A 12,066-nucleotide genomic window follows, 5' to 3' on the forward strand; every position below is an offset into this window, starting at 1 on the left:
GATTTTATCTTTGTAATTTTCATTTGGTCAAAATTAATATTGTTGGGGGGAAGGGGAGAACTCAATTTTTATAAAATGATGATTCTTGTCTTGTTGCCAACCTATTGCAACCGTCACCATCACTCCAGCAATTCCATGGATGGACATGCTATCCAAGTACTGTTAAGTGGAAGCAGGAAGTGATCAGACCCCGAAATGTGCTGCTGGTGTTGCACATCTACCTTCCTTGGCTCCCTCCACCTGCAATGAGGGAGGCAGTACACACTCTGGAAATGTCAGGATGTAAGCCAGAGAACAGAAGTGATTACTGATTCCCATTGCAAAATGAGAACAATGATTCCCATTGTTTTCCAAGAACCCTTTAGTGGAACATTAACACTCTTCATTCCTGAGAAAATGGATCTTTTCAATAACATCCCTCCTCACTCTCTCCCTTCTGACAGCCATTCCTGTCTCTGAGAAACACCTAGCTGCTCCCCAACTCCTCTTTTCAGCACCTTAAAGACCAAAGTCAAACTTTGTTTTTCTCCTATATTGATTGCTTTTCTAACTCCTTGAGCTAATTTTATAACCCTTGTTGTATTGCTGTCTTCTTGACTAGCTTTGAAATGCCCTACAGATCATTCTTCTGATAAAGACCTGCTAGGCAAGGAATTTAGTACCATCTTTCAGCACTAGTCCTTAGCTCCCAGTAGCACATTTGATTTGGCAGTTGAAGGGTCACTTGACAGGATGACCATGTCTTAAGTCCTGGGCCTTTTTGTCTCCACTAACCCAACATTCATGTACATATGGGGTCTGTCTAGACCACTTCCCTCTCCATTACTTCTCTAATGTTGTAATTTTTTTTTTAAGATTTTTATTGGGGAATTGGGGGATAGGAACAGTGCTGGGGAATTGGGGAAAGGGGAACAGACAAGTTGCTGTCCTTTTGTTCTTCAGTCTAGTTGTGGAGGACGTTGCTTCACTGGTCCAAGTTGGCACCATTATTGCGCTCTTCCTGGGCGAGGCAGATCAGTCGCCGGCTTCTGGACGGCCACTCACAGCGGCTGCTGGCAGCTCTCGCTGGCTGCTGGCTACACATGGTAGCCCATGACAACCCACTGCCACAGGGACTGCAGCCTACGCCGTCGCCAGAGACTCATGGCAGCCCAGCTCCAGGTTGAGCTGTTGTTCAGCATCTTAGCTGTAGAGGGCAGTGTCACTGGCCCTCATGTGTGGGATCCGAACTGGGGCCCTCTGGCGTCTCAAGCCAGCTCTTAACCATCGCGCCACTCGGCTGGCCCTCATGTTGTAATTTTTTAGTTTGAAAGGGGGCAGCTTATTCTGCATCCCAAAGGAATAGGATGTTATTGCTTATAGAATGTAAATATTCTCTTCCCCCTTTTGAAATAACAAGATGCATGGCCTGGGGTTAAAAATTAAATTTTAGTTTAGAAGTGAGTTTCAAGACTGGATTGAGGTTGAGTTATAGCTGAGATCTAAAAGTCCAGTTTTGAAAGCTGTGGGTAAAATCCTGTACTCTGCATCTCATTCAGCCCAGCACTAGTTCCAAACCACTAAAGAATACGATGGTAATTTGAGATGTCCTCAGAACACTGTCAAATCCAACTGTCCTCGTAATACTCTATCCAGCTCTGCATTTCTACCCAGATCCATTCTAGCCTCTTCATCCCTCAGGCCTTTAGTGGCGCAGCTGGATGGGGCTGAAAGAGCTTTCAAACCACCTGTCCAATGGACCCTGATCGCCATCTTAAATCATAAGAAGTACATAAAGGAAAGCTTGGGAAGGAGTATGTCAGGAGCTGTCCTTAAAATCCTACTCCTCCCCTGCCCAACACACACATCCAAGTAGCCAACCATGCAGTCCTTGCTGCCAGCCTCATCTCTCAGGAGAAACCCAGCCTCTCGCCTACAGAAGAAGAAGTGGATTAGAGCTCTGGATTAAACATCAGGAGACTGGCATCTAGATCTAATTTTACCCATCAGTAGCTGTGGAATTTGGAGAAAACCGCTTAACCCCTCTGTGTCTTAGTTTCTTAGCTTGTAAAATAGAGAAAAACCTGCCCTTCTTCGTCTTCCTGAGTTTCATGAGGTTGTTTTGAGGGGAGGGGAATGATCTTTGGAGGAACATAGTGCTGAGGCTTTGCACAGATTGCATTCCTACAAACCACTTCTAAATGACTAGGACTTTTTTTTATAGGGCTATTCATGTTTCTCACCAAGGGTGGGGCTGTCGTGTATGGGGTGGAGGCCAGCCTTCAGGAGTGCTATCCATGCTCATGGGTCTCGAAAACCCCCAGTCATGGGGTGTGACCACAATCTGTTCCTTTGGCTTACTTTTGAACTTAATTGGAAGCTAATCTCTGAGAACTGCCCACTTTTCCAGCTCTGCCATTTCCAGCCAGTCTTAAGACCTTTGTCACCTTGGGTGGACCATGTGCAGCCCAGTCAGAGGGTCCTGAGGCTCAATATCTGTTCCAGTACTTATTACTGGGTGGCTGTGGGCAATGCACTTGGTATCTCTGAAACTCAGTTTACTCCTCTGTAACATGGGAAAAATGATATCTGACTCCATAGGTTTGTCCTGAGGATTAAAGAAGACATGTAGAGTACCTGACCATGTTCTTGGTCTCTGTGTGCCTGTTATATGCTCCTCCTCCACTGCTTCTAAGGAGAATTATTGCTAGACACACCTGCCTAAAGGTGACTCATGCAACACAAAGGCATTTAAGAATCAGATCAGAGATGAGACCGCCCCTGCAAATGCTGGTCCTGCCAACTGTGCTGACGCCACTGTCTCCCCCATACCTTTGGTGCCTCATGCAGGGAACATCATCGGCTCTGGAATCTTCGTCTCGCCAAAGGGTGTGCTGGAGAACGCTGGCTCTGTGGGCCTCGCTCTTATCATCTGGATCGTGACAGGTCTCATCACAGCTGTGGGAGCCCTGTGCTATGCTGAGCTCGGGGTCACCATCCCCAAATCTGGAGGTGACTACTCCTATGTCAAGGACATCTTTGGAGGACTGGCTGGGTAAGAGGCTCTGCAGAGGCCTGAGTGGTCTAGGAAGCCAAAGCCAGGGGTTTCCAATGTGCTGAGGGAAGCTAGAAAATGGGATGCCTCTTTTGCCTCCATGTCATGGTTGCTAGTGTGGTCTTGTGTCCCCTCGATGCTCCTGAGAGTGGCAGAGGAACCAGGTTGTAGTTTTAATCTCTGTTGACCTTCGTGGTCAAGAGTCTATGATAGAACTTCGTGATACCCAAGATTCCCAGGGAGAGCCCATAAAAAAACAAAGCCCTTTTCTCTTGACAAATGAAAGTGACCACCTAAGAGATGAGGTACCCTTCTCACATTACCAAAGATAACGGCTTCCCTCTCGAGCCAGGCCCTGATCTTGAATTCCTCAGCTTTTTCGACCCTGCTGCTGAAGAGCTCAGTCCTCACCAAGGAGCGCAAGGGCGCAGAGGACACTTCTCTCAATGCCCGCTCGATGCCTCCCCAGGCAGTTGCTTAAGTGACCACACCCTTAGCATGTCCTGGCTGTCAAAATTCTGGGATTGCAAATTTTATATTCCACCACTGGATGCTGGGGGCCAGAGTAGTAGGAAAGAGATGATTAAAGGAGAGGGGAGAGTGAAAGAATGCTAAGACGTGTGTTAGTACTAGTTGAAACTCAGCTCTTCATCGTTAAACCATTTTATTGTCATTGCTGAGGGCTGGGTTTCTCTTTTGAGGCGGGACTGGGCTCCTCAGCATCTTGAAAACAAAAAGGAAACATGTCTCTTTAACCCACCTGCCTCTCCTAACACTGCCCGGTGACTTGTCCAGGCTTCCTCTGATGACTTCTGAATCCCAGGCATGCCTTTGGTGGGGGTGGGGTGGGGGGGTCTTCATTCCTCTTTTGAGTCAAGTCCCATCCTGTTTCCCCTTCAGGTTCCTGAGGCTATGGATTGCTGTGCTGGTGATCTACCCAACCAACCAGGCTGTCATTGCCCTCACCTTCTCCAACTACGTGCTACAGCCGCTCTTCCCTACCTGCTTCCCTCCAGAGTCTGGACTTCGACTCTTGGCTGCCATCTGCCTATGTAAGTGTCATCTGGGCCTTACTCTCAGAGCAGACACTTTTAGCCTTCATGGTGGTCTCCATATCTCTGCTTCTCCTTCCTCTCCCTCTTTCTTTTATTCCCTCGTTTATTTTCCCCCCATTACTTTTCTTTCCATTTCCTACATGTGTGCTTTGGATGCATGGATGTTGCATACAATTACCTGGTGTTAAAAAAAGAAGAAACATGAGTTGCTGCTCAGAGACACAGTAATTTTCATTGGCAGGGTTCTTTACATTATACAAAGCACTTTGACTTACATAATCTGATATGAGCAAATGGGAAATCCAGGAGCTAAGCTGGGCAGAATTATCATTTTTCCTAGTGCCAATAAAGTAAGTGGAGCCAACAGTGATTCACTCAAGGTGGCAGACCCTGAGTGGAGCCCCGGTATCCTGATTTGTTCTCCTCCCAGCACACGCACTGCGCTGGAGGCTCCTGTTGCTCATAGAAAGGTTTTTCTGGCCTCGTCCACCTCTACCTCAACCTGCCAGCTCACATTTTAAAACTCTTTGGGGGCGGCCGGTTAGCTCAGCTGGTTAGAGCACAGTGCTCATAACACCAAGGTTGTCGGTTCAATACCCACATGGGCCACTGAGTTGCACCCTCCACAACTAGATTGAAACAACTACTTGACTTGGAGCTGATGGGTCCTGGAAAAACACACTGTTCCCCAATAAAATTTAAAAACAAACAAATACACAAAAACTATTATCGATGGAGAGTTTAGAAGTGTGAGTTGGGGGGAATATGTGCATTGTCTGGCTGTGGCTCCTTGATAAGTTTTCTAACTGTTGAGAAAAGCCATATAGACAGATTTTGTGGTTAGGATTCAACTTCAGTAAGGATTCAAAGAAGGGGGAAAGATCTCTGTGAGCTGGAATAGGTTAGAGAGGCTTTACAGAGAAGTTCTGCAACCTCTATTTCTAAGAAGTCTCAACATTTAATCTCTGATATCACAGATCTCAATGGATGAAGGAATTTTACATCTGTCAACCAAAAACTAATTTCTAAAGTAAATATTTGGATCTTTCAGAGGCTCCACTTCTAGAGTTAGCTCTGTCTCTACCTTCCCACACCTTCCAACACACATACACTTAGCTGCAGGTAGTGACCATGCTGGCCACACTCTTTCCCAGGTTTTGAACTTTCCTTCTGTCAGCTGGTAGGATGGCAAGGGAGGGGTCACACGCCCATCCTAAAGCCTCTCATAGGACAGCCAGATGGGCCCCAAGGGGAGGTCTTCTTGGCAAGCATGCCCTTTTTGGCAGTGATGTTCAGCCCTGCGATAGATCCCCATCATCCAGGCAAGTGATACTATGGAGCCAAGACACTTGTTTGGGGTGTATTGCTTGTGTTTGGTCAGGCCTGCTCATGGATCTAGAGAGGGATGTGGGCTCCAGAACCAGGCTGCTGGAGGCTGCCATCTCCACACCATTATGAGTGTTTGGCAAAGTAAACTGCCCCTCCCTGCTGTGAGATGGGGGCTGGAATCCTGCCTGCCCCAGAGGTCATGGTTGCAAGGATTGCAAGAGACAACAAATGTTCTTAGCACTGCATCGGGCACCTTGTGGTGCCATTAGTCAGTGAGGGTGGTCAGTGAGGATAGTCACTTGGTTCTTGCTTGCTAACTGGATCTAGAGCTGGGAGATGAGGAGAAGGGAAGAGGGTGTGGGAATGCAGAAAGAGTTGCTGTATCTGCCATCAGACAGACTTATGGCAGTTGGAAGGGGGACCACATGAGTGCTGGCCAATGCTATTTCAGCATCTCGTGCACATAGACAGGGCTTCCTTTTTCCTGCTGATTCTGCAGGAAAATAGTGTTTCAGACAAGAGGCCACCCTTACCCTCCAAGTAGAAGTCGAGAGTCCTGAGCTGCTCAGTCCATCCCCTAGGAGAGAAACCAAGCCACAGAGGATGGTTTCCTGGGCAGCTGGACCCCACAGTTTCCTTTGCATTCTCCAAACCCTCCAAGGGTTGGTGACCTCTTGAGCAAAGACTCAAGCAGTATAGCCTCATAGATATGCCCTCAGGCCAGAGAGGTGCAAACCTCCCAAGTGATAAGGACTGCTCCTGCCTGTAGCTCAGCTCCAGAAAGACAGGTTGTACAAGTTCCCTTCCACAGTCCATACCTCACCTGGACACTGCTAGCACCAAGCGAGGAAAATTTAGGAACTCTAACAAAAAGTAAGATCCCTCCCCCTCCCAATTCCTGAGATTAAAGGTTTAATACAGCTTATCTGGCTTGTCCTCTCCCTTCTAAGTAGAACTGCAAAAAAATTATGACCAACTTAACAGTAGTCAATCTTGCTCTCCAGAGGTAGGAATTTCTCAATGTCCTTGAGACATGTGTTCAAATATTTTTCCACCTTCATAAGCAGGAAAATCTTCTTAAACCCAAGCTTATTTCTCCTCATTTCCTTGGGGAGATAGAAAACAGCGTCTCACCTCACCCTGTGAACTACCCCTGTCCTCCCAGATGTGAAGGCCATGTAGAGCCCCCAACTTCCCATAGGAGTGTACATGTGGACATAGCTACAAACCCACATTTCCCCACCAGGCACTTCCAGGTACTTTGAGAATGTGTGAAAAGGTTGTTTTCTGGTTTGTTGAAAAAAAAAATTTTTTTTTAGCCTACTTCTATAGGCCCCTCAAATTGTCTCTTAAGATATCTAGTAAAATAGGAACCAAGCTGTCAGGAAGTCTTGGTGGATGCTATCTTTCACTAAATGCTGATATTCCAGCACCCCTCCAACCATCCTCTTAGCAGGAGCTGGGCAAGCCAGCCATGTAGAATAGGCCTAGTGTTCTCTGGCAGTGGAGCCAAGAGTGGCCCAGTCCAGCCATATTCTTAAGAGAAGTAGTAGAGAGCTTGGCGATGATCTGAATGTATTTGATATAAGAAGCTCTGCTTTCTGCTGTGTCATTTTGGTGTGCTGATGACAGACTGGATCCACTGTGGAAATGAATTTTTGAGGAAGAGGCCAGCCCTCTGTGGAGAGGTTGCTGGTATATAATGGAGGGCATCCCAGTTGAAGGAGCTGGAGGACAGGGCAAGAGCCCAGAGTGGAGAACCAATGTGGCAAAGCCCCTGGCTGGGGTTCATTGTGGGAGGGAGGAGATGAGGTCAAGTCTGGTTCCATGGGGCTGTTTTGGAATAGATTCAATGAGAAATGATGGTGGGAGGAGCCAGCTGGGGGTGGGGAGGCAGAAAGAACCTGCTGTAACTGGCTTGCCTGCACGGAGTTTGGAGGGGGAAGGGAGGAGAGGAGAGGGAATGAGAGAAGGAACTGCAGATTTAGATCACGCTTATGCAACTGCAGCTGCCACTTTGCGTTATTTTATGATTTAGGTCAAAGCTGATTATTCACTGCTGAGTCGGCAGAATATTCCTAGCCACCAGGCAGTGAGAAAAAAAACCTATTTTACGTTTTAATTAAATGAAAAGCCTTTCTCCCTTCTCCAGAGCCAGCATATTAGTGGGAGGAGGGAGTTAGGAAGGAGGGGAACAGGAGGTGTTAAAACTTGGTTTTGGTGCCTTCTTTTATGATTTGCTTGAGTCTTTCTTTCTTTCTTTTCCTTCCTCCCTCCCTCCCTCCCTTCCTTCCTTCCTTCCATCTCTCTCTCTCTCTTTTCTTTCTTTCTCCCTTTCTCTCTTTCTTTTCCTTCTTTTTGCTTGTTTGTTTGGGTTTTAGTATTTCATAAGTAAATGATGGTATTCTCTAGGTAAAAGATGTTCCCCTTATCTTCACCCCTCTCCCCTGCCCAGTAGCCCTGGTAACAGTGGACAGGTATCCTTTCAGTTCTAAATAAACTACAGCTATCAATGAACGTATCTGGGTAGACAGACATACATGTTGATAGGTTATTTCTGCAACTTGATCTTTTTTTTTTTTTTTTTTAAGATTTTATTGGGGAATTGGGGGAAGGGGAACAGACAAGTTGCTATAGTTTTGTTCTTCAGTCTAGTTGTGGAGGACGTTGCTTCACTGGCCCAAGTTGGCACCATCATTGCGCTCTTCCCAGGTGAGGCAGATCAGTCGCCGGCTTCTGGACGGCCGCTCACTGCGGCTGCTGGCCGCTCACGCTGGCTGCTGGCTATATACGGTAGCCCATGGCAACCCACTGCCACAGGGACTGCAGCCTACGCCGTCACTGGCGACGCATGGCAGCCCAGCTCTAGGTTGAGCTGTTGTTCAGCATCTCAGCTGTGGAGGGCAGTGTCACTGGCCCTCATATGTGGGATCCGCACTGGGGCCCTCTGGCATCCCAAGCCAGTTCTTAACCAACGCGCCACTCGGCCGGCCCTGCAACTTGATCTTTTATCATTTATTATAGCTGCATTTTACCTGAGTTTCTAGTTATAAAAAAATGTCGCCCCAGTGACACAGAAGGAGCACCAGGTGTTCTGAGGTCCTGCATTTGTGCTTCTTGCTTCCTAACTCTGGGTTTTCCTTTGTGATCTGTTTGTCCGCCCCGTCTTGGAGACCAGGCAACCTGCTCCTGGCCTCCTTCCTCTCTTTTGGGGCTGGCATGTAAGTAGATTTTTCTCTTCTCATTCAGGTCTCCCTCTTGTCTCTGAATGCCTTGTACTAAAGAAGCTCCTTCTTCTTTCTTACCCTGAGGAGAAAGGAATATTCTGCATGCATTTCACAAGTAAAAAATGCTTATCTTGTTTTCTATCTATCTACTGAGATTCCTAAGAGGCTAATTTTCCAGGGCTTCAGATTTCTTCTTCTTAAGGACTTCACTGTGTGCATTTCTTTTAACCCTGGGTTGTTCTGCAATTCCTCTACAGAAAGTTTCCAGATACTTGATGCAAGGCGCTGTGATAGATAAACTTGTGTGTGTTGTTCTGCACATGTCTTGCAAATTAATCCCTTGACATCAGAGGACTCAACAGCTTTTCTTAGCATCTAACTCCCTTCAGTTCAGTTCATTTTCCTTTAAGGCTTCATATTCTTGAGCCCCAAACTTCCCATCCCTGGGCACTAAACATATTGCCTCAGATACCGGGGTAGCATGGCCTCCTTACCCTTTCCTCAAAGAGTTATTTGGCTGTCTCATCAGCCTTGTATATGTATATGAATCAAGACAAATGTAGACTGGATTAGATTTGATTCCTGTTTACATAAGTCTCTCTTTTTTTATGTACATCTTCTAACTAGCCAACATTTAAAATCTAAATGTATTAAGAAATCTCTTGGTTTTTACGCAATGTTTGATTTGACTAAAACCCCATTTTTCATTTTTATAATGCATTAAGACAAAAATTGCTTTGTAAATGAATTTTCTAGAAAAAAAGAAACTACAAATCCATCGGTTAATTACCATATTGAGTTCCTACACTGAGTGAAGATAAGGCATTATTTATATAGTCTTGGAAGACATTAAAGGCTAGTGAATAGAGTGGTGTACAAACAAATAATGACAATACAATGTGATGACCAATGGTGCTTCAAATTTGGGAGAGGAGTGCTAGGGAAGGCTCCCAGGTTGGGCAAGTAGGTGGGCTTCAGATGGGCATAAAATAGAACAACCAGGTAGAAGGAAGGGCACTGGTAAAACTTGGGATCAAGAGAGAAATGACCTGTTGGAGAAAAGTAAATACTTTTGAGTAGGTGGAGCCTAGGAGAGTGACAGGAGATGAGGCTGAACAGGTGAGCAGGAGCCAGTCCTTGAAGGATCTTGTAGATCACGCAGAAAATAGCAGACTCCATCCAAGGGATGGGGAACCACTGAAGGATTTTGAGCAGAAGAATAATATGATTAGATTCACATTTGAGTGAAGAAAAGACCACAACACTTGAAGCCGGGAGATGGGTTAGCAGGCTAAGCATTTATCCAGGCCAGAGAGGCAGTGGCCCAAAATAAAAATAAAGTTACAAGGTGACAAAACAAGAAAGACTTAGGGGTAGAATCAGCTGGCCATATTAACTGATTGACTGCTAAAAGGAAGGAATGTAGTACAAATCAAAATGAAATATGTTTCAACTTAACTGTCTCCAGCATTTGTGATGAGCAGTTATTACATGTTCTCTGTGTTTCTGCTTTCCATGTCCTCTCCAAAGCCCTGAGGAGCACTGGACAGGTCTTTGGTTGGAAGTCTTCCTCAGCTTGTTACCCCAGGATACTGCTGACAGGCTTGCTTGAGAGCAGTAGAACTTAGACTCTCAGAAAGCATTATATAAACAAGAATCACAATACTTTGTTCATTCAACAAACATTTATCAAGGGCCTAGGATGTGCTAGATACTCTTCCTGGCACATGGGATCCAGCAATGAGTCAGAAAATTCTCATTCTCATTGGTGGCAGCAGCAGCAGCAGCAGAAAATTAAGCCTTCTCTCTTAAGTATCTATTGAGTCCACTTGTGTGTCCTCTATTGGTACAGGGTATAGAATCATTCAATCATTATCAAATATTCAAGTGTCTGTTCTGCTCCAGACACTGTGTTAGGCATGAGGATACTTAGTTTCTATATTAAGGAACCCACACTACGATGGATGATTTTGACAAGTACACAGGGAATTTCAGTTCTATCTGGTAAGCTCCCCAAAGGACAACATTTAGGGAGCTAGATGTAACAGAAATGGGGGCCCTCTAGGGGCGCTCCAGGTAGTTCAGTATAGCCACAGCATAGACTAGGAGGTAGGAAATGTAGATAGAAGTGGAGACCCGGCCATGAAGGGCCCCATGGGCCATGCTAAAGATATTGAGCTTTATTCTAAGAGCAATGGGAAGGCATTAAAGGGTTCCAAACAGAGGATTGACATTATCATATTTATATTTTAGAAGAATCATGGCTGCAATGGTTAAGGATGGAGGAGAAGAGAATAAGATCAGAGGCAAGAAGACCAGTACAGTGTGGTTACAAAAATCCACATTAGAGATAACAACGATGTGAATCAGAGATGTGGCAGTGAGAATAGAGAGTAGACATACAGTTGGCCCTTGAACAACATAGGTTTGAACTGCATGGGTCCACTTATACACAGATTTTTTTCAATAAATATACAGTTGGCTCTCCATATCCCTCAGTTTCAAATCCATGGATTCAACCAACCAGGGATTGAAAGCAATATTTTCATTCCGTGGTTTGTGAATCTGTGGATGCAGATCTGTGTACATTGTTTTATGCCATTTTATATAAGGGACTTGAGCATCCACGGATTTTGATATGGGTGGGTGGGTTCCTCGAACCAATCCTTGTCAGATACCCAAGGAGGACTATAGTTAAGTTTCTGGGGAGTCAAAAGTTATGTGCGGATTTTCAACATGTGTAGGGGTTGGCACTCCTAACCCTCACATTGTTCAAGGGTCAACTGTATTTGGCATTTACAAGGTAGAATTGGTAGGACTTGGTGATTCAGGATGAGGGAGTCAAGGATGGCACATTCTTGTTGGAATACAGGTGAAATAGAACAAGGATAACACTGGATTATGTTTTAATGTCCTCTCATTGGTGTGGTTCAGACTGCATTGAGTTGGCCCCTCTGTCTTAGCTACCCACTCTGTTTACTCTCCAATACTTAAGATCTGTTGCAGGCACTTGAGGAAGGCATCCCCTATGCTTTTGGACTCCATGCTTATAAAAACAGAGTAAATGTCCATTCTTTAGTGCTATTTCCCCTCCTCCTTGCCCTAAACAGCTTCTGGAGTATTCCTTGTATCTATAGCCCTGGAAATGAAGGTATCTCCGTTACTCTCATCTTACGTTTTTGTTAAGAGTGATTTAGTCTTGAGCGTTAATAAGATGAACAACTATTGGTACAGTGCTTTATAGTTTATATATCATAGTATGCAATTACAAAGATCACAGAGAATTCAAGAATGGAGGTCTTCTTCCCTAGAGATCCATTGGTGTTGGACACTTCTGTCCATTAGTTTAAATCCAGTCTGTTCTCAGGTGGGGATTTAGCCACTGGCTACCTGAGAAGTCAGGGTCTTCTTTTTAGTTTCA

At 45.4% G+C, this 12,066-nt stretch overlaps 1 protein-coding gene across 3 annotated transcripts in view; it reads left to right on the forward strand.

The window, feature by feature from the left end:
* SLC7A8 (solute carrier family 7 member 8) overlaps positions 1–12,066 on the forward strand; it is a 49,430-nt gene that overhangs the window by 11,221 nt on the left and 26,143 nt on the right. For all 3 annotated transcript variants that reach the window (XM_019663180.1, XM_019663179.1, XM_019663178.1), the window contains 2 exons: positions 2,830–3,034; positions 3,935–4,086. In XM_019663180.1, the coding sequence (XP_019518725.1) occupies positions 2,830–3,034; positions 3,935–4,086 (357 nt within the window). The remainder of the gene's footprint in view (positions 1–2,829; positions 3,035–3,934; positions 4,087–12,066) is intronic.

Source organism: Hipposideros armiger, unplaced genomic scaffold (assembly GCF_001890085.2).
Source record: "Hipposideros armiger isolate ML-2016 unplaced genomic scaffold, ASM189008v1 scaffold_385, whole genome shotgun sequence".
NCBI classification, from domain to species: Eukaryota; Metazoa; Chordata; class Mammalia; order Chiroptera; family Hipposideridae; genus Hipposideros; species Hipposideros armiger.